Source organism: Pteropus vampyrus, unplaced genomic scaffold (genome assembly GCF_000151845.1).
Source record: "Pteropus vampyrus isolate Shadow unplaced genomic scaffold, Pvam_2.0 Scaffold387, whole genome shotgun sequence".
In the NCBI taxonomy this organism is placed as follows: Eukaryota; Metazoa; Chordata; class Mammalia; order Chiroptera; family Pteropodidae; genus Pteropus; species Pteropus vampyrus.
The window spans coordinates 3,765,779-3,789,395 of record NW_011889168.1 but is presented as its reverse complement, the minus strand read 5'-3'; the positions used below and the strand labels follow the sequence as shown (position 1 = coordinate 3,789,395).

General features: G+C 39.5%; 1 protein-coding gene across 1 annotated transcript in view; it reads left to right on the top strand.

Annotated features, from left to right (window-relative positions):
• Positions 1–23,617, top strand: part of ZNF41 (zinc finger protein 41) — a 57,522-nt gene that overhangs the window by 23,346 nt on the left and 10,559 nt on the right. Inside the window, 3 exon segments of the mRNA XM_011380077.2 lie at positions 5,486–5,731; positions 16,735–16,861; positions 17,133–17,228. Of these exon segments, the coding sequence (XP_011378379.1) occupies positions 5,660–5,731; positions 16,735–16,861; positions 17,133–17,228 (295 nt within the window). The 5' untranslated portion in view covers positions 5,486–5,659.

The following is a 23,617-nucleotide window of genomic DNA, read 5'->3' as shown; positions in this document are numbered from 1 at the left end:
AAAAAAAAAAAAAAACTAGAAAAGTTAGAACAAATGAAGCCTAATGCAGCAGAAGGAAAGAAATAAACAAAATTAGAACAAAATTAAATAAAATTGAGAAAAAAATCAATAGAAAAAGCAAGTGCAACAAAGAGTGGTCCTTTGAGATGTCTAATAAAATTGACAAACCCATGGCTAGACTCAATAAAGAAAAAAGAAAAAGAACCCAAATAAAATCGGGGACGAAAGAGGAGAAATTATGACAGATACCACAGATATACAAAGGATCATGCAAGAATACTATGAAAAAGTATATAACACCAAATTTAATAACCTAGAAGAAATGGGCCAGTACTTAGAAAGATACAAATTCCCTAGACTGAATCAAGAAGAACCAGAAAATCTAAATAGACCGATCAGCAATATGGAAATTGAAACAATTATAAAAAACTTACCCAAAAGTAAAAGTCCAGGACCAGATGGCTTCACCAGAGAATGCTACCACACATTCAAAGAAGATTTAATACCTATTTGCCTGAAATGCTTCCAAAAAATCGAAGAGGATGCAATACTTCCTAACTGATTTTTTGAGGCCAATATTACCCTGATACCAAAACCTGGTAAAGATAACACACAAAAAAAGAAAACTACCGACCAATATCTCTCATGAATACAGGTGCAAAAATCCTAAAAAAAGATACTAGTGAACTGAATACCGCAATATATTAAAAAGATTATACACCACGATCAAGTGGGCTTCATCCCAGGGGCACAGGGATGGTTCGACATATTTAAATTGACTAATGTGATACACCACATAAACAAATTAAAAAATAAGAATCATATGATCATATCAATAGATGCAGAAAAAACCTTTGACAAGATACAGCATCTATCTGTTTATGATCAAAACACTTAACAAAATTGTTATAGAAGGAAAGTACCTTAACATAATAAAGTCCATCTATGACAAACCCTCAGCCAACATTATACTTAATGGTGCAAACCTAAAAACCTTCCCTCTAAGATCAAGAACAAGGCAAGGCTGTCCACTATCACCACTGTTATTCAGTATAACATTGGAGGTCCTAGTGAGTGCAGTCAGGCAAGAGAAAGTTATAAAAGGCATCCAAATAGGAAAAGAAGAAGTCACACTCACTATTTGTGGATGACATGATTCTCTATATAGAAAACCCTAAAAACTCTACAAGAACACTACTAAAAGTAATAAACAAATACAGTAAAGTTTCTGGATACAAAATCATCATTCAAAAATTCATAGTGTTCCTATACTATAATAATGAAGTGTCAGAAAAAGAAGTGGAAAAAATAATTCCTTTCACAGTTGCAACAAAAAGAATAACATACCTAAGAATAAATCTAACGAAACATGTGAAGGACCTGTATAATGAAAAGTATAGGACCCTATTAAAAGAAATCGAAGAAGATACAAAGAAATGGAAAGATATTCCGTGTTCTTGGATTGGAAGAATCAACATAGTTACAATGACCTTATTTCCTAAAGCATTATGCAGATTTAATGCAATCCCTATTAAAATCGCATTGGCATTTTTTACATTTTTTAAAGAAATAAAACCAAAATATCATCAGATTTGTATGGAAGCACTAAAGACCTCGAATTGCCAAAGTCATCCTGAGAAAAAAGAATGAGGCTGGAGGCATCACTCTGCCTCCAAATTATACTACAAAGCGACAATAATCAAAATGGTATGGTATTGGCAGAAAAACAGACACGCAGACCAGTGGAACAGAATCGAGATTCCAGAAGTAAACCCATATATATATATATGGGCAAATCATTTTTGACAAAAGACCTAAAAAGACACAGTGGAGATAGGAAAGCCTCTTCAATAAATGATGCTGGGAAAACTGGAAAGCCACCTGCAAAAGAATGAAACTAGACTGTTGTCTATCACCACACACCAAAATTAACTCAAAATGGATTAAGAACCTGAATATAAGACCTGAAACAGTAAATTGCATAGAAGAAAACAAAAGAGCTAAACTCATGGACCTTGGACTTAAAGAAGATTTTATGAATTTGACCTAAAAGGCAAGGAAAGTAAAAGATAAAATAAATGAATGGGACTACATCAAACTAAAAAGCTTCTGCTCAGCAAAAGAAACCGTCAACAAGGTAGAGACAGCCATCCGAATGGGAAAATATATTTGCAATCAACGCTTCCAATAAGGGCCTAATATCCAAAATATACAAAGAACTCATATGACTCAATAACAACCCTCCAAAAAACCAAACAATCCAATTAAAAACGGCCAGAGGACCTGAATAGACACTCCTCCAAAGAAGACATGCAAATGGCCAACAAATATGTAAAAAGATGCTCCACATCACTAGCTATTAGGGAAATGCAAATCAAAATCACAATGAGATACCATTTCACAAGCGTTAGAATAGCTCTTGTCAACAGAACAATTAATAGCAGGTGTCGGAGAGAATGCAGAGAAAAAGAAATCCTCATACAATGCTGATGGGACTGCAAATTGGTACAGCCACTATGGAATACAGTATGGAAGTTCCTCAAAAAACTAAGAATTGATCTACCAGATGATCCAGCAATCTCTCTACTGGGTATTTACTCCAAAGACTTGAAAATTTATATCCGAAAAGATATTTGCGCACCAGTGTTCATAGATAGCAGCATTATTCACTGTGGCCAGGACATGGAGGCAACCAAAGTGTCCTACGATAGATGATTGGCTAAAGAAGCAGTGGCACATATATACAATGGAATATTACTCAGCCATAAGAAGAAATGAAATACTGCCATTTGCAACAACATAGATGGACCTTGAAATAATCATACTAAGCGAAATAAGCCAGACAGAAAAAGTTGAAAAATCACATGATATCACTTATATGTGGGATATAAACCTAAAAGCAGATGGGAAAAAACAATTTAAATAATTTCTTCAATTAAATAAATAAATAAACAACTTAGAATGCAAAACATTGCGAAATAATAATGATAACAATAATTAATAAAAATTCCAAAAAAAGTTGAAAACCATATGATATCACTTATATGTGAGATATAAATCTAAAAACAACAAACAAACAGAACTAACAGAGACTCATGGACATGAACAATAGACTAGTAGTTACCAGAGGGGAGGAGAGAAGGGGAGTGGAGAGGTAGATGGGGTAAAAGAGGTCAAATATGTGGTGACAGAACGAATTCTAACTATAGGAGGTGAACACACAATGCAATGTATATGTGCCTTATTGTTGAATTGTTCACCTAAAACTTACTGGATTTTGTTAACCAATTTCACTTAATAAAACAAGTAAATAAATAAATAAAAAGAAATACAGACTTTATAAAACATGAAAATAAAATGAAGAAAGCATGCTGTGCTGTGTTGCAAAAATAATACAATTTTTGGATCTGTCACTTTTAGTAATTCATAATTGTTTTCTTCTAACATGGCTCCTATTATTGCAAATAAGAAGTCTAGTGCCATTGTGATTCCTTCCTATTGTAAAAAAAAGCATGCTTTTTCTGCCTGGAAGTGTTTTAGGTTTGTTTTTTTTTTTTTATCCTCTTAATTCAATGGCAAATCAGATTTGGGGTTGATTGGGTTCCTCTGGGAGTCAAATATTGGGGTATTTCTGTGAGGAAGGGTCAATGAATTATGGTCCAATCAGATTAGATAATCCAAGGCCTATAGATGTCATTCATATTGGAGTAGTGAATGACAGTGTTGGGGAATCCTTGAAGGAAAATAATTGGAGACATCTGCGGATAAGTGATTGGGACCGCTGTTGAAATTCTTGATGTTTAGAGTTGGAGATGTGAGTATCTGAAGTCATTGATTGGTCCATGAGAGTTACTGATTGTGACACTGCAGTGGTGAATGATCGATTGCAAGCCTGGGATTACCAGTCTTTTGGAGTCGGTTTTGGGGGTCCTATAGGAGTCAGTCATTGGAACCTGTGACATCAGTAATTGCAAGACTCTGTGAGTTGGTATATGATAGATTGGAAGGTCTGTTATTGAGGGTTTTATGGGAGTCACTGATTTTATATATAGGCTGTGTATTATGGCGTCCTATAGGTTGTCAGATTTGGCCCCCAAGGGACTTTAATCAGATCCATGGTTAATTTTCTACTGAGAATGTGTTGCCTGTGTTGGTGATTATTTTAGGAGCCTATGGAAACTAGTTGATGGCACCTTTGGGATACAGTTTTTGTCAGATGGCCAATAGACATAAGAAAAGATTCTCAATATCACTAATCATCAGAGAAATGAAAATTAAAACCACAATAAGATATCACCTCACGCCTGTCGGAATGACTATCATCAATAAATCAAAAAACAACAAGTGTCTGTGAGAATATGGAGAAAAAGGAACCCTCATGCACTGTTGGTGGAATTGCAAACTGGTACAGCCACTATGGAAAATAGTGTGAAGATTCCTCCAAAAAATAAAAATAGAACTACCTTATAACCCAGCATTTGTACTTCTGGGTATTTATCCAAAGAAAACCTAAACACTAATTTGAAGAGCTATATGCACCCCTATGTTCACTACAATGCTATTTACAATAGCCAAGATACAACCTAAGTGCCCATCAATAGGCGACTGGATAAAAAGGTGATATATATATATATATGAATATTGGAATATTACTCAGCTATAAATAATGAAATCTTACCATTTGCAATGACATGGATGGACCTAGAAGGTATTATGCTAAGTGAAATAAATCAGACAAAGACAAATATCATATGATTTCACTTATATGTGGAATTTAAGGAACAAAATAAATGAACAAACAAAACAAAAACAGACTCATAGATACAGAGAATAAACTGGTGATTGCCGGATGGAAGTGGGGGTTGGGTGTAGGTAGAAAGGTGAAGGGATTAAGGAATACAAATTGGGAGTTACAAAACAGTCACGGGGATGTGAAGTACAGCATAGGGAATATAGTCAGTAATATGGTAATAACTGCGTATAGTGGCAGGTGGGTACTAGACTAATTGGGGAAATCATTTTGTAAATTATATAAATGTCTAACCACTACACTGTACACCTGATACTAGTATAAAATAGTCTTTAATATCAACTCTAATTGAAAAAAAATTTAAATATATATATGTTAATGGAATGTGTTCCAGATGCCAAGTAGGAGTGAGTGCTTTAGAAGCATCATTTCGTTTAACTTTAACAACACTATGAGATGGATATTTTCATCCTCAGTTTTAAGATGAAGAAACTCAGGCTAAAGTTACTTCCCCAAATTCTAGCTAGAACTGAAAAGAGCTGGAATTAAAATTCTCATTCATTTTACACCAAATGTCATGAGTTTTTCCCATATTCTACACTAATACTTGGTGTTCGTTTTACTGAACTTTTCTCTTCTACAGTATCCAGCACAGTGAGCCACCCCTTGGTGCTCCCAAGAAGCATTTTTGGGGTAAACGTTATATGACTGACCATGTGGATACTGTCTTTCCAGGGTTTTTTGGAGCCTCTGCAGAATCTCTGGACCAGGCCCCGTCGTGAAAGCTGCAGGGTCTTCCCTCCGGTCCCAGCAGCGCTGGCTGAGTCCACAGGTTCCCGCTGGCTTCAAGCTCCTGGGAAGATCAGAGTTGTCAGCAAGGGAGCTTGAGGGCTCAGGCCCAGCGAGAACATGCCAGAAAACCAAAGCTCTCCCCAGTGGTCCCCAGCCTTGGCTGCAGAGGGATATGGCAGCTTGTGTGAGGTGAGGAGGGAGAGGAAATTCATTCAGTGGGGAAATAGTCCTGGCTTGTCACCAGGGTCTCAGAGCAGAGGCAGGTGGGTCACAGGGACAGCAGATTCTGGACTCACTGCCCCTATGACAGATTACTATCCTCCTGCTGTGTGAGAACCACATGGCTAATGTTCCACATGCAGAGCCCTGTGTGTTTCAGTGGAAAACATTATGCAGTTGATGGAGGAAAGGTGGCATGGGGGGGGTCAGCCCCACATCTGGGGTGGGGGGCGGTCAGCTCCCTGCAGAGTGTCTGTAGACAGGTCTGGGTGGGGGCAGTCACTGTTCCTAGCCAGGGAGATGCTACCCCCAAACCCCAGCACAGGCCCTTCACGCTGCATTGGCTCTTGGCAGATACTCAGCCAATCCCCACCAGAGCCTCCTTTCTGCCTGGTCTCTAGGGATTTGCTGATTTTTCCTCTATCCTGATCTTGGACTGAAAAATCTCCTTTTTTGGAACTTAGAGGATGGCAGGGTAGTAGGGTGACCACAGTCTCCAGGGCCCTTCTGGTTTTCCCTTCTTTCAAAGATGAATATAATGGCCCAAGAAGGGACATGACTTTCCCTGGTGGCTCAGACTGCAAGTGACAGCACTGGACTAGAATTATGTCTCCTGAACATGTCCTCCACCCTTGTCACACTACAGCCCAGTCTGTTTCCCACTAAAAGTTCCCCTGGAGATTCTATAAACAGAGGAAGATGATGAGAGAGCCAGACCTTACTGGACAGCTCCCTCCTTTAGACTGTCTTGTGGATGCTGCACCTATGGAACAGGCTCACTGTCACAGGGGTTCAGGGTCCTGTGGTCATTAGAATAATATTAAATTTTTTAAAATTATTTTGATTTTTATTATTTCATAATTCATTATTTCACAATAAAATATTAGAAAATGGAGATAAACAAATAGAAGAGAATAAAACATTACTGGTAATTCCAGCATTACTCAAAATTAACCCATGTTAACATTTAGCTATATTTACTTTCAGTTGTTTTTTCCTTTGTATGTGCATGTGTGAATGTATGTGGGTATATGTATGAGTTTGTGAGTGTGTATACATACCACACACATTATATAGCTCAAGTTTAAAACTGCAGTCATAGTATTTGGTTGCCTCCTTTTTAACTTGGCAGTTTAACATAATTTTCTAGGCAGGAAATGTTTTTCTTTATACATACATGATGCATAGCATTATGTCCTTTGGATAGGCTATAATTGATTTAACCAATCTACTGCATAGTCATTTAAAGTGCTTCAGGTATTCTGTTGTGATCGAAACTGCTGTGGTGAAATTATTGCACTTAAATATTTTTCCCCAAGTCACTGAAATTGTATTTCAAGTCAAAGGTATAGGGGCATTAAATGGTAAATGAATCACTGCCTGACAGTACTGTGCTTCCACCCAGTGGAAAATTGCCCTTGGCAAGACTCTGCTCCATCATATCAGTCACAGGCCCACAGATGAAGGCCACAACAATGTGGTCCTCCCCAGTCCTTCTGCACACAGCCACTTGCCCAGCCAATGTGTGGGAAGTTCTAGATGAATGATTCTGAGCTCTGCAAGGCACATTTCTCCACTCATGTCTTCCTTCCCAACCAAGGACCTCTGCCCTTTGCAAGAAGAGATGGAAATGACCAAGATCATGGTGAATATTATTTATTCACTTATTTATGTATTAGATTCTTGTTTATTTTTATTAGATGTCAGGGAGCAGGGAATGGGAAGAGATACCAAGGAACCAATAAACATGTCCCCGGAAGTAGAGAACAGCCTGTTGGACCAAGAAATAGTGGCTGAAGCTGAAAAACAGGCAGAGGGGTCAGTAAGAGAAAGGGATGAAGAATATCCACAGAGAACAGCTGAAGGGATCATGGTGCACTTACTGGAGATGGAGGATCGCCAAGGGGCCCAGAGGACAGGGCCCAGAGTGCAATAGAACATTCAGAAGAAATGGGAAATATGAGTCAGAGGTCAGGGAGCAGCAGAGACCAAGAAGCAGTTGTCAAGGCTGTAGAAGTTATGATAGTGAGGAACAAGGAAGAGCCAGAGGGTTTAAGAAGAATTAGGGATCTAAAAATAGGAAGAGGTATGAGGAGATGGAGAAACGAGATAACAACCAGAGGGACAGGAAAACAGAAGATTCAAGTAAAATGGCAAAAACTAAAAGGTTCACTGTGCTGGGTAAGAGCCAGCAGGACAAGTAACTTCACAAGGCACCATGATTTCAAGGAAAACCTAAGGGGATGAGAAAGACAGAGGAACCAGGGAACAAGAAATGGGAAAGATGAGCCTCGGAGTGGGTAGCAGCCAAAAGAAGCAGGGACCAGCTGCTGAGGCTGTAGAACAGGTGGAGGGGCAGGGAAGGGACAGACCCATGGGACAATTGGAAAGACGGAGAAGGACCTTCAAGGCTGAGAAGTAGCTGAAGGCAGTAGGAACCACATGGAACAAAGAACAGCTCCTGAGGTCAGGGAACAGCCAGAGGGACCTGCAAACATGTGCTTGAGTGTCCACTAGAGATCCCAGGGGCTAACCAGAGAACTAGAGAACAGGAGATATGGGCATTAAAAGTGTGTCTAGTATTGGATAACATCCTGACTGACTAGGCAACTGATAGAGGGACTAGAGAACACCCAGAAGGTATAGTGTCAGTTCTTGAAGATAGTTAGCAGCCAGAGGCCCATGTAGCAGGCACTGAAGCTAAGGACAGTTGCAGAATCCAGGAAGAGGCTGGGGATCAGCCAGAGTTCCCCAGGATAGGGTGACAGGGTTTCCTGAGATGGGGGACTTCCAGTGCTAAAATAGGGAAAGTCTTGGGCAAACTGGGATTGTTGCTCACCTTGCCCAGGAAACAGTGGACCTAGCCAATAGCAGCCAATAGTCAGATGCAATGTAAATGATGGAGTAGAAGAAAGTACAGAAGCCAGCATGGCATTGAGCACACAGAGGTAGTATGCTTTGATGGTCAAGAGCCTAGGCTAGGAGCCAGGTAGATCTGCCCCCCACAAAGTATGATCTGTGGACCAGACACATGAGCATTAGGTGAGAATGAATTAGAAATGCATTCCAGAACCGCCCCAGGAGCAGGGAAGAATTGAGACTAGAGAGCAGTCAAAAGACTCAAACAGCGGTCAGTCTGTGTCTACTAGAAGGAATGAGAAAGGCTCGTCAGGATCAGGGAATAGCCAAATGGACTAGGAAACAGTCAGAAGCATGGTGCCACAGACTAATGATTACTAGAGGGACAACTGTCAGAGGAAATACAGGACAGTCCAAGGCAACAGGGATCAGTTAGAGGGAAGAAGAAATAGGAGGAGCAGAACAGTTAAGAGGGACCCAGAGACAGTCAGAGAAAGCAACAAATAGGGGTGTCAGGAAAGAGATTGAGGGACACTTATGAGGAATAAGAAACATTTAGAGGGAACAGTAAAAGGAGAGACCAAGGAAGACCACGCAGAGGGAATAAGGACCAGCAGAGGGAGCAGGGAGAAGTCAGGGAACCAGGGTGGGCAGGGTAAGCAGGAAAGGCCAAATGGAGGAATGTAAGGCCATAGAGAATACTCAGAGGGAACAGGAAACACTCAAATGGATAGGCAACATCCAGAGGGAGCAGAGAACAGTCAGATGGATAAGGAACAGCCAGAGGAAACAAAGAACAATTAGATGGATAGGGAACAATCAGAAGGAGCAGGAAAGACCAGGGCATTCGCAGACAAGGAGAAACAGGCAGAGAGACTAGGTATCTCACCCCAGGTGAGGGCCCAGTGAACCAAATACTACTTTTCACTTTCAGCCAGCCTAATAAGTGCCCTGGAAGGCCTTCTGCTAGACTGGGACAAGGTACAGAAGGGCAGGATCACATCACAGAAGTCAATGTAGAAATGTGCTGGGGCAGGAGTGAGAACAGCCCTGAGGATGGAGGTCTGAGCACCAAGCCGTCTGCAGGGCGGGACAGAGCAAATGGCCAGGGACAGAATGAGCAGTGAGCAGCTAATCCTGGCAGCCTAGCACCCCTGGAAGTGAGGGCACATAATGTACTGGGACTGAGATGACTCTGTAGAAAGACATTGTGTGGTTCACTGGAAGCCCTGAGGAGCTGGAGTGGGGATTCTCACCTAGCATGAATTCCTTGTAGGGGACCTGGTGGTGGTAGGAACATATATAATTCTTCGTGGTAGAAATGGCCCAGAAAATCAAATCTTTTCATATGTAGCAGGTGAGGCTGGAATCTGGGTGAATCTGTGTTAGCAACTTTGTACCCAAATCTCTAGCTTCAAAGCCCCCTCCATCACTCCACATACGCCTACCTAGCCAGGATGGGGTTCAAAAATTCTATTTTGGTGGAGAAAGGAATCAAAGAGGGGCTTCTGTGGGCAGTATACCTTGTCTATATTCATCTTGTATCTGTTAAGGCTCATTGTAATGCCTGGTGTGGTCTTGGTACACTTTCCGCGACGAACGTGGCCTTAGTGACTCCCAGGGAGGGAGAGACATGTGAGGTGGTCTTTTGTCCACCAACTTGGGCTGCCAGGCACCTGGTAGGCAGTAGTAGTTCTTAAAATGTTTAACAATGTCAGATATTAGATATGTTAATCCTTCCACACTAGCTGATAAATAGCCAATTCTCTCCTGCTCCCTGAGGCTCTTTCACTGTGTCACCCACACACCTGCTGGTCTGTCCTGGGGCAACTGGCAAGAGAACAAGGGTCAGGAAGATGGGCAGACAGAATGAGAGCTTCCTTCAAGCCTGTCCCCAGGGTTCTCACTGAATGTGAGCCCTGTGGGGACAGGTCAGGTGTATTACTAGGTCACAGGTGGAGGTCCTGCTCCTCAGTAGCCCTATGGGCTATGCTCAGGAGAGTTGGTGGGTGGAGAAGGGCTGGGCATGGCCCAGTGCTTTTGGATCTACCTCCTCCAGGAACTGATGGTGAAACAGGTACTGTGAGCTTCCTGCCTGTTCTGCATTCCTGAACACTCGCTGTTGAGGGGAGGGCATCCAGGGCCCCAAAAGGCCAAAGGGTCTTTCAATGAATAAAGGTTCCTCATTTACTCATAGTCGATTTGTTATATCTTTTCTTTGATACTTAATGCATTTTTTTTTTGTCTGTTTTAGGAAATCCTCATCTACCCCAAGGCTTAAATGAATATTCACCTATATTTTCTACAAAGAATTTTAAACTTTGGATTCTTTCGAAATAATTTAAAAATTGAAGAGCTATTACAAAATAGTACAAAGAACTATATATGCCTTGATCCAAAACCACCAATTGTTAACATTTTGACATTTGCTTTCATTGTCTTTTCAATTTATATATGCATGTATGTGTGTATGTGTTTGTATACACATAGATGTATTAGAACTTTATTTTCTGAACCATTTGAGAGTAATTTGCAAACTTAAATCCCCTTTACCCCTAAATACTTCAATGTTTATCTCTTAAGAACAAGGATATTCTCTTACATAACCATAGTTACAGTTATCAAAATCAAAATATTTAACTTTGATATAATGCTATCTAATATACAATGTGTATTATCTAATTATCTAATATACAATATGTAATATACAGTTTCCCCTGCTGTCACAATAATGTTCTTTATAGCATTCCCCCTGATCCAGGACAACCAGGTTCATGTATTGCATTTAGTTGTCATGTCCTTTTAGTCTTTAATCTGGAACAGTTCCTTAGCCTTTCTTTGATTTTCATGACACTGACAGTTTTGAAGAATGTCCCTCAATTTAAGTTTGTTTCTTGCTTCCTCATAATTAGATTCAGGTTATTCATTTTTTTCAGAAATAACACAAAAATGATGATGTGTTCTCAGTGGCTCGTGTCAGTAGGCATTTAATATTAATTTGTCCTTTATTGATAATATTAACTTTATTGATAATATTAACTGGCTAAGATGCTGTCTGTCAAGTACTGTGAAGTTACTATCTTTCTATTTTTAATTAATAACAATTGTGTGGGGAGATTCTTTGAAACTATGTGAATATGCTGTTTCTCATACTTTTGTCCACTAATTTTAGCATCCAGCGATGATTCTTGCCTATAACAATTAATTGCTTGCTGTTTCCCTGATGGTATTTTTTCTAATTCCATCATTTCTTCTACATTGATTAGTTGGTATTTTATTGTATGGAAAAACATTCCTTGCTTTGATGATGAAAGTAAAATGATGTGCCAGGCACAAGGAGCACACTTTGATTTGTCTTCACTAATAGGAACTAGACCGTTTTGCTCCTATTAGTGGAGAAATGACTGACTCCAGGGTTAGAACAGAGAAAGTACAGAGTGATCCAGATGAACTCGTTGTGCTGGAAAGTAATGAGGTGCTCAAAAGATGGGGACATGTCAAAAAGACACAGGAGTCAGCCTGAAGGACCTCTCTGGCCAAATCTGGGACAATGTGAGTAGCAAAATAAATAATAGTGGCAATAGATTATAACCCACTAAATAAAGTAGAAAGTCACCAGTCCATATGATAGGTAGATAGGCAGATGTGTAGTTAGGCAGATAGATAGGCAAGAAGTGAATGCTTCTTTTTAATAGCATTCTGATCTTTTATGGTGTGTCCACTAATTTCTCCAGTCTTTCTGAAAATAACATTGGTAGTTTGCTACAAACATTAAAATTTTTGAAATAATTATAGATTTATAGAAAATTGTAAAGATCGTACAGAGAAGTCCCATGTAACCCTTTACCCAGTTTCCCTCAGTGTTTACATCCTGTGTCACTAGTATCACAAACAGGAAACTGACATTACTATATTGTGTGTGCGTAGTTCTCTGCCATTTTAAACATGTGTAGACGCCTGTACAATAATCCAGATACAGAACTATTCTATCACATAAGTCTACTGGTGTTGAAATTTTACCAGCTGGAGTAAAGTGTAGAAAACTTACCTCCCTTTAAGTCCTCTTACACTTGGAGTTTATAATAAAAATGTCTTAAGTATTTCCTCTGCGTACATGGAGAGCCACATCAGACAATGTTATACTTTTTGCTTTGACCTTCAGACAATTTTAAAAACTCAGGAACAGAAGAAAAGTCTATTGTATTTACCTATATTTTTGTTCTTTCCATTTTTCCTTCTTTCCTGATGTTGCAAGAATCCTTTTTATTATCTCCTTTCTGTTTAGAGAACTTCCTTTAGCCTTTCTTTTAGGGTACGTCTACTGGCAACACATTTTCTTAGTTTTCTTTCATTTGAAAATGTCTCGATTTCCCCTTCATTTCTTTTTTTTAATGAAAGCTTTATTGAGATATAATTCACATGCTATACAATTTATCCAAAGTGTACGATTCAATGTGAGTTTTGTATATTTATAGATATGTGTAACCATTACCAGTCAATTTTAGAACATTTTCATTACCTCAAAAGAAACTCTGTACCCTTAGCCATCACTTCCCTACCCTGCTTTCCCCCTCCCTACTTCCCCCAATCCTAAATAACTACTAATCTACTTTCTATCTCTATAGACTTCATTATTCTGGACATTTCATATGAATGGAATTATGTAATGTGTGATCTTTGTGTCTGGCTTCTTTCACTCAACATAATGCTTTCAATGTTTATTCATATTGTTGCATGTATCAGTATTCCATTCCTTTTTATGGCTGAATAATATTGCATTTTTCAGATATACCACAATTTTTTAATGCATTTGTCAGATGATGTACATTTGGGCTGTTTCCACCTTTTTGAATATTATGAGTAATGCTCCTATAAACATTCGTTTTTTTATGTAGACATATATTTTCATTTATCTTGAGTATACATACACTTAGGAGTGGAATTGCTGGGTCAAATAATAACTCATGTTTAACTATTTGAAGAACTGCAAGACCGTTTTCCAAAGCAGCGGCACCATTTTACATTCCCACCAGTAGTATGTAAAGATTCCAATTTCTCCACATCATCATCAGCACTTGCTATTATCTGACTTTTTGATTCTAGCCCTCTTAGTGGATGTGAGGTAGTATCTCATTGTAGTTTTGCTTTGAGTTTCCCTGATAATTAACGATGCCAAGCATCTTTTCATGTGTTTGTTAGCCATTACCTCTTCATTCCTGAAGGATCATTTTGCCAGATATGGAATTCAGGGTTGACAGTTCTTTTCTTTCAGCACTTGAAAAATGTGCCACTTCCTTCTTAACTCCATGCTTTCTGATGACCAATCTTGTATCACTTGGTTTCCCACCTCTAGTCTAGGTAAGGTGTCATTTCTTTCTTGCTGATTTCAAGATGTTTCCTGTCCTCAGTTTTCTGAAGTTCGCCTATACCGTGTCTTGGTGTAGATGTCTTTGATGTATCCTCTTGGGATTTGCTCAGCCTCTGGGTTGATATCTTTTGCTAAATTTGAGAAATTTTCAGCCATAACTTCTTTTTCAGCCCCACATCTTTTCTCTTCTCCTTCTGGGACTCTGAAGACATGAATACCAGATCATTTGTTATAGTCTTACAGATCTCTGAGACTCTGCTCATTTTTTCCTAATCATTTTTCTTTCTGTTGTACAGATTGGATCATTTCTATTGCTCTGTGATCAAGGTCTCTGTCTCTTTCCTCTGTCCTCTCCACTCTTCTATTGAGCTCATTGTATTTTTCAGTTCTAAAATTTCCATTCAGTTCTTTTTATCTTCTATTTCCTTGCTGAGACTTTTTCTTTTTTTGCATTTCTTTTAAGTACATAAAAGCATTTTTATGATGGCTACTTTTAAAATCTTGTCAGATAATTCTAACATTTGTGTCATCTCGATGTTGGTGTCCGTTGATTGTCTTTTCTCATTCAAGTTGAGATTTTCCTGCTTCTTCATATGATGCCTGATTTTCAGTTATGTCCTGGATATTTAGAGAAGTATGAGATTCTGGATATTATTTAAATCTTGCATTTAGCAGTCCTCCTCTTACTCTGTTCTGCTAGAAAAGGAGAATCTAATCTCCTCCTTTCTGCCAAGTGGAGGTGGGAGTTCAGGTTCCCCACATGGCCTTCTTTGACATCCCAGAAAGAGACGAGTACCTTGTTACTGCTGGGGGTAATGGTGGTGGTGGAATGTCAGGCTCTCCAGGAGACTGCTTTGTTCACCATCCTGGTGGGGAGACAGAAGGGTATCATGTTACTGGGTGAGGGTGGAAGTTTGAGATCCTCATGTAACCCAAACTGATACTATGGGGAGGGGGCTCATTAGCCCCAAGCAGAGATGAAAATTTAGGCTCTCCACTCAGCCTTTGCTGATGGGAATGTGGGTGGAAAGCCATAGTTTTTCTTGTGATGCTTACTGGAGTAAGGCAGTTATTATCTAAAATTTTCTCTTTTGCTAAATTGCCCCTTTCCTGGTTCTTTGGTTAGAGGAAATATTCTTGCGAAATTTTTTGTCTACACCAATTGGCATTATGGGTTTCCAGCCTTCCCAGCACCTAGTCCAGGATATATGAGGCAGAAAGAAAACTCAGGGAAACCACTGCTGTGTCATTCCTCAGGTTCTGAGGTCCCTAGCCAGTTTGCCTTTCACCAACTGACAGTCTTCTTATCTTTGTTTTACATATAATATCAAAAGTTTTTATCTCTACTTAGCAAATTGGAGCAAGGGAGAATCATGTCAATTCCATTTCGGTCCCATTGGTAATTTTTTACTTAATTTTTAAAATAGGTAATACATTCACGTGGTTCTCTCCCCAATTCCCCGGGTCTCCCTAGCATAGAAAAACAGTCCTAATTATTTTGTGGATGGGTGGGTGGAGTATAGAGATTATGCAAATAAAAACAACTAAGAAAATATCCTTATTTTTCAACAAAAATAGTAGATACTGTTCCTGTTATATTGAACACTGATTTTTTAAAATTACTGTTAATTTTTAGCTTTTATCATGAAATATTACACACATTTTAAGTAATGCTGCTGTAAATATTCTTGAACATGTCTTCTGCTGCACATGTTTCAATCAGGCATATTTCCATGAGTAGAATCACTGTGTCTTAATGTTGGCATGTCTTCAGCATTGCCAGATAAAGCCAAAATGCTTTCCAGCATAGTTGTACCAGTTCACACCACCATCAGCCATATGAGAGTTCTCATTGCACCATATTCACTTCATCGTTTCATATTATCAATCTTCTACATTGAAGACATTCTAGGGATTGTGTAGTGCTGTCTCATTGTGGCTTCAATTTGCATTCCTTGGTTACTAAGGAGGTTGAGCCCTTTTCGTTGTCTATTGAGGCTTTGGATTTCCTCTTTTGTAAAATGTCTGTTCAAATCCTTTGCCCACTTTTCTACTACGTGGTCTGTTTTCTTCCTATTGGCTTGTGAGAGTTATTTACAACCTCTATATATGAGCCTTTGTTAGTAATATATGTTGCAGTATCTTCTATTTTGTGGCTTTTTTTTTCTCTTATAATGCTGTCTTTTAAATGAATAGAAGTTTAAAACTTTATTGTAGACAGACTTATCAGTCTTTTTCTTTATTATTAATGTTTTTTGTATCTTGTTTGAGAATTATTTCCCTAATCCAAGATCATGAAAACATTTGTCTACATTTTTAAAGACTTTACTGTGTTTCCTTTCCCCCATATATTTCTTCTAAATGTTTTTTTTAGCACTCTTGTGTCTTTCTATGTTGGTTATCCAAGTATTTAATTTGTTCTATATTTTATTTGACTCTACTGCCATTGCCTAGCACATAATAGATCAGTAAATGTATTGTATCTAGTTCCTCCATTAACTAGAGGACTTAAAGAGAGCTCATCTTAATCCTAATTTTTGAAAAAGAATGACTCAATGAATAAGTGAATGAATGTAGCACACAATGAATGCCAAGATACTTCGGTAAGTTTTTCTCTCACAAAATAAAAGGCAAAGCTAGGTATTTAGTGCATTATGGTAAAAGTCATTAAAAACATTTTCAATTTATCCTCCCTTCATCCCTCAGTGCTGACAATGTAATTTTGAACAGGATTGTGTTGTTACAGGTCTCAATATCATTTGAGGATGTGACTGTGGACTTCAGCAGAGAAGAGTGGCAACACTTGGACCCTGCTCAGAGATGCCTATACCGGGATGTGACACTGGAAAACTACAGCCATCTGCTCTCAGTCGGTAAGCTCTCAGCCACCCTAAGTGTCTACCAGGGAACTCAGTAAGGCTGTTTCCATTTTCAGCTGCTGAGTGCTCTAGGACATCTCAAATGTGTGATGGTGCCATCCTTGATTTGTCTAGAGTCTTCAGACCCTTTCCGGCACTATTATTATTACTCAATTCCCAGCGAAATGTGATTACTTTTCTGTAAAAAAAACATATGGAAGTGCCATTGATAGATCCCTGAAACTCATTTAGCTGGACCTAATCCTGTATCATGTCTTGTTAACAGGGTACCAAGTTCCCAAACCAGAAATCATTTTCCAGTTGGAGCAAGGAGAAGGGCCATGGATGTTGGAGAGGGAAACCCCACATCAGAGCTATTCAGGTGAGTGAGTTTGACCCAGGCAGATGGAAGTCATGGAAGTAAATCTCACTTTTGTAACAGAAGTCGGTACCTTCCAAAGGCTGTGAAGATAATCTGTCTTAAAAGTTCTAAACTTTTGGATTTGCTTGGAGATAGTTGATATAAGTTTTTCTGATATCTAAATGCTATTTCCAGGTATGACTCTTGTCACATCTATTGTCTTCTTCTCTTGGATTTTTGACAAAAGAGCTGTCTCTAATCCTGTACACTGGATTACATACATACCATCCAATTTTATCTAGGACTTTTTATTCTTCCTGCTCCACCTCCTCCCCCTTTATCTTAGATTCTTTCCTCATACATTCAGGTATTTTAAATTTTCTTTCCTTTTATTCCAATTCCTCATATCCATTACTTATGCCTCTTCCCACAGGCAACTGGTCTAATATAATTTATCTTTGAATTTGTATGGTATTCTCTTAAAGCCTAAAGTATTGGTTTATGAGTATATATTTTTAGTTTATATAAATTATATTGTGCTATGTGTCTTAATTCTTTTCTTTTTTTCACTCATCTCTAAGTTCTGTCCATATTGCAGTGTGTTCATCTGACTTTGTTCCTTCAAATTGCATAGTATTCCACAGTGTGCCAGCACCACATCTTACTTACCCATTCATCCCATAGTGGAAACTAGGGTTGTCACTAACTCCCGGCTGATACAAACAACTCTACAATAAATTTCTACATAAACGTTCCCTTATGGATCTAATTGAGTTTTGCAGAATTATCATCCTGAATTCTCTGTCATTTAAGTTACATATTTCTATGTCTTTAAGCTTATTTTCTGGAGATTTTTCTCTTTCTCTCTGAGCTTCCTTTTCACTTTGGTTGTTCATGGTGTTTAATGGAGTATTTCTCCACCTGAGCATTAGTGGAAGTGTATCCTCCTTTTTTTCTTTTTCCTGAGAGATTTATTATATAAACATCTCTCTTTAGCCTATTGATAAGAAGGCATTTTTCTTTTGGTTTCCAGTAGGTAGCATCTAAGCCTCTTAGATTCTACTTTATATGAAGTCTTAATAATGCCTTTTTTTTCTTATAAATATTCGATCACTTGCTACCCTCAGTCTCAGTCTCTGTCAGTGTTATTGGCAGTTTTGGTAGTGTTTGCTCAGATTCCCCTGGGGCTCAGCAGTGTTCGGTCTTGGAGGAAATGGGGAGAGGTGCCCTCTGGGTTGGAGGATGGTAGCTGCAGCTCAGCTTGGCATTTTGCAACCGTGGCTCGTAATAATCAACTGTTACTTCTCTGCCATCCCCACTTCTCCATTTTTCTGCCCTGATACCTGGGCACTGCCACTGCGTGGAGCTCACAGCTCTCTCAGGCAAGGCTGTTCAGATAATCCACTGCACCTTCTCCCCTGCAGGGAGTTCTGACTGCAAGAGGCAGCTTCTTTGTTTCTCCTAGTCTACCGCCAGTCGCTTGTGGATCTGACCTATTGTAGCTCTTATTAGCAGATCCCTCGCTCAGACGTGCTACTATGCAGGTTGGGTGTTTTTTGTTAAGTTAGATGTTCAGCTTATTTTTGTTTCAAGAGGAGAGATCTGGGGACATCTCTCACTCCACCATGTTTCTGACATAATTTAATCCATTAACATTTAAAGTAATTATTGAAAAAATAATTGTTGATATGTAGTTGCTGCCATTTTATTATTCATATTTTTTACACTTTTTTCTTTTTATTAAAGAAATCCCTTTAATATTTCCTGTAATACTGGTTTAGTGGTGATGAGCTCCTTTAGCTTTTTCTTGTCTGGGAAGATCTTTATCTGTCCTTTGATTCTCAATTATAGCTTTGCTGGGTTTGTATGTCTATTTTCTTTGGCAAGTTAAAGAAGTTTCTCATTATTATTTCTTCAAATGGATTTTCAAATCTTTGCTGTCTCTTCTTCTGGTATCCCTATGATACGAATGTTGGTACATTTGATGTATCAGAGGCCCCTTAAACTCTCTCTTTTTGGGGGGGAATTCTTTTTTCTTATTGCTGTTCTGATTGGGTGTTTTCTGCTACCTTATCTTCTAAATCACTGATTAGACTTTCCGGTTCATCTAATCTACTGTTGATTCCCTGTGATCTATTCTTCATTTCAGTTATTGTATTCTTAATTTTGACTGGTTCTTTTTTATGTCTTTTATCTCAGTTTTTATGTGTCCTAGCTCTTTGTCGATGTTCTCACTGAGATCACTGAGCATTTTTATAACCAGTGTTTTGAACTCTGCATCTGGTATATTGCTTTTTTCCATTATGCTTAGTTCTTTTTCTAGAGTTTTGTTTTCTTCTTTCAGTTCAGACATATTTCTATGTTTTCCCACTTTTCCTGCCTTCTTATGTTTGTTTCTATGTATTAAGTAAAGCTGCTATGTCTCCCTGCCTTTGTATAGTGGCCTTATGTAGTAGGTGTCTTGTGGGGCCCAATCTCCCTGGTCACCTGAGCCAGGTGCTTCAGGTGTGTCCCTTGTATGGGTTGTATGTGCCATCCTGTTGTAGTTGAGCCTTGGTTGCTGTTTGGACATCAGTGGGAAGGATCGACCCTTGGGCTTACTGCCTGTGAGAACTGGCCATGACTACAGTAGAAGAGCTGCTGTGCAGGGGATGACCCTATGGAGCAGAATTCGCTTTAGTGGGGCCCTAGTGACTACCCAGTCTGCCTAAGGGTGTGTTGTCCTCAGATGTGGCCCTGGGTAGTGCACTGGCATGGTCTGAAGCCAACCACTAGGCATACTAGTCCTGGGACCTCCTGGGAGGTACTGCCACAGGAAAAGTTCAACTAAACCTTGTGCTCTGCCTAAGGCAACCTGGCATGAGCCACCAAGCAATCAGCAGGTGGCCACCACCAGTGCTGGGCTTGAAGGTGCCTCAAGAGGCCAAGCCTTGAACCAAACCCAGTTTCCACTAGTGACAGGCTTGGGGTTGCTCAGCAAGAGTTATGGGGCATGTACAGGCCAGATACTTCTTGTTTTGGTTTTGTGAACCTTTGAGAGATTTTAGGACAGTCTGCAGCATGTGCCAAGACAAGCCATTCATATGGAAAAGCCACTTAAAGTGGCTTGGGTGGGCCCACAAGTTGGGTCAGGCTGGGTCTCAGGGAAGTCACCAGGGCTGTGTGAGACTAGTGTTAGCCAGTTTGATGGAGAGACAGATATAGTGGCCACCTCCATCTGCATGCTGGGAGTGGGAAGTCTCAACAAAGAAACAATGGATTCTACCAGTACTTCTGCCTGGGAGAAAGCTGCCCCTCCAGCTCTTGCCCTGAAGCAAGACAATTCAGTTCCAACCCTATATGTCCTTGGTGCCTTTCAAGCTGCTGCTCCAGTGCTGGAGCTCAGAGTGAGTGAGTCCATCAGGGAGTGATTTTATGTGCGGACCCTATAAGTGAAGTGCCTGGGTCTCCAGCTGGACTCTGTCTCACTCAGTCACAATCTCTGCTGGTTTTCATAGTCAGAACTTGTGGGAACTTCTCTTCCCAGCACTGGAACCCTGGGCTGGGGAGCCTGGTGTGGGGCTGGGCCCCCTCGCTCCTCAGGGAAGACCTCCACAGCCTAGATATCCCTCATGATTTTTAACTGCCACACACAGGTGTGGGACCAACCCCTTTTGTGTCTCTACCTCTCCTACAAGTCTGTATATCCTTAGTTGTAGGATTTCTGTTCAGCTTTACTTCAGGTGATTCTCAATTATGGTTGTTCTATAGTTTAGTTGTAATTTTGATGTGGTCATGAAAGGATGCAAACACAGTGTTTACCTACTCCGCCATGTTGACTGGAAATCTGAAGTTCATTTTTTGCACATGACTATACAGTCATTTCAACATCATTTATTTAAAAAATTATTCTTTCTCCACTGAATTGCCATTGTACCTTTATTGATAATCAGTTGTCGTTTGTGTACTGATATCTTTCTTAACTCTTCATTCTGTTCCATTAATCTATTCATCTATCTTTACACCACTCCCATACTGTTTTGATTAGTGTAGCTATGTAATAAATCTGAAATCATGTAGTGTTTGTCCTCCAACTTTGTTTTCTTCTCTTTCAAATTGTTTTGGCTATTCTAAGGCCTTAATATATATCTATATGAATTTTAGAATTAGTTTTTCAGTTCTAGAAAAGTGAATTTTGATTAGGGTTACATTGACTGAAATCAGTTTGGAGAGAATTGAAGTCTTAACATTATTGGGTATTTCAATCCATGACCAATTATATTTTTCTCAGCAATGTTTTCTACTGTTCAGTGTACAGGTCTTATGCATCTTTTGTCAGATTTATCCCTAAGTATACTATTTTTTCCAGCTTTACTAAGATATAATTGACATATAACATTGTGTAAGTTTAAAGTGTACAATGTGTTGATTTGATACATTTATATATTGCAAAATGATTACTTCTGTAGTATTAGCTAACCCCTCCATCCTGTCACATAGTGACCATTTCTTTTTTTGTAGTAAGAACATTTTAGATCTACTCTCAACATTCAAGTATATGATACAATATCACTAGCTATAATCACCATGCTGTACTTCAGATCCCCAGAACTTTTTTTATCTTTTAACTGGAAGTTTGTACTCTTTGATAGGGAGAGAGAAACCACATACTAATTTGAACAGGGAAAGTATAACATAAAGAATTATTAGCTATAGTGAGATTGCAGTAATAAGGGATTGGCTAGTAAAGGTAAAGAGATCTCTAAAGAATAAAGGAATAGCAAGACTAAAGAACAGACAGTACCTCTAGGACTGTAATGGAGCAGCCAAGGAAATGCTTCCCCCACTTCCAAGGGATGAGACCCAGAATTTTTCAGGGGGGCATAGCTGTGTTCATGGCATGGCAAAACAGTTTCTGTGCCATGCTGGTGGAACTTGCTGGAAATCTGCTCTCTGGGATTCCAGAGAAACCTGACCATGGGTAAATGTCTTAATGGAGGTATTCCACTACCAATCATCTGAGAGAAGTGCCACGGTAAACCACTGGGTGCTGCTGGTTACAATTCACTGCAGAGCCTAGAGCTAGGGAAGCTACTGGTGCTGCAGGAGCTGGATACTAGAGGTTACCCATTGCAGGAGCTGAGTGTCAAAGAAGCCACCTACACTGTAAGACCTGGATGCTGGGGAAGTTATATGTGCATCAGGAGCCAGATATTGGCAAAGCCACCCACACTGCCTGAGACTGGTGTTAGACAAGCTGCCCTAGTTGGAAGAGCCTGCTGAGAGCTCACTAGAACCAGGAAGCAAAACTTTTTCCTCCTGCAATGTCTCTCCATTACCCTCTACTAACCAAGCTCATCATTGTGCCAGCTGGCAAAGGGAATAACATATTTAAAGAAACACAGATTCATTTTTATAGAATGGACAAGGAAGCAGGAATTTGGAATTGAAAGACAATAAATTGATAACTGGCACACTTATTCTTCAGTTTTCCAAAGCAACGCATGGAAAATATTTAGTAAAGTTAAATTTGTTGAATTTGGAAAGAGAGAGAGAAAAGGACATTTTGCTCTCTTTCAGAGGATTTTTCAAATGTCTGCTCAGAGGAATTCAAAGGACCATAGATTACATTTGAAAAGGGAAGACAACTATGCTAAATGTTAACAATTTTAGCCTTTGCATATTAATTCATTCTGTTAGAACACAAAACTGCCAAATTGAGTATCAATATGAGTTGTACCATATCTGCTTTATAAATTCATAGAACCTTCCTAGAGGTGTATTGAAATTAGAGCTAATATCAAGAATAATCCATTTTGAATATGCACAGAGGAACAAAACAACAAGCTTAATATAAATGTATGTCTCTCATATAAGAATTCTGAGGTGAATGGGTCCATTCAACATGTCACCTCTAATCTTGATGCATCATTCTGGGACCATGTCCCAAATCATTGCTCTGCCATCTCTTAGGGCAGTTGTCAGCTACATGATTAATATTGGATGATTGTTGAGTCCAGTAGAAAGGGAAAGGAGGAATAAAGAAGATTTGCCCCCAGAAAGCGGAGAAGTGGGGCAAGACTGCAGAGAAGCAACAGGTGATTTTTTACTGGCCCCGGTTAACTGAGGCTGAGCCACAGCCCCAACCCTCAACCCAGAGGGCCCTTCCCCCCATACCCTCCAAGACCTATCACCACAGAGCCCCAGGAGAATCTGAGAAAATGCTGCCGCTGAGACTAAAGCTACCTGTCACAGCCTCTGGAGCTCTCTGCAGGAGGAGGAGGAGAGAAGAAGGAGGACAAGTTCTTGTGGCAGAGTTCCCTGAACAGCTCTGCCTTGGAAAACTGTGAGCTGTGGCCAGCTGGCTGCAAGGCACAGTCATCAGGGCAGAAAGCAGAGAAGCAGGGTGGGACCGCATAGGAACAACAGTT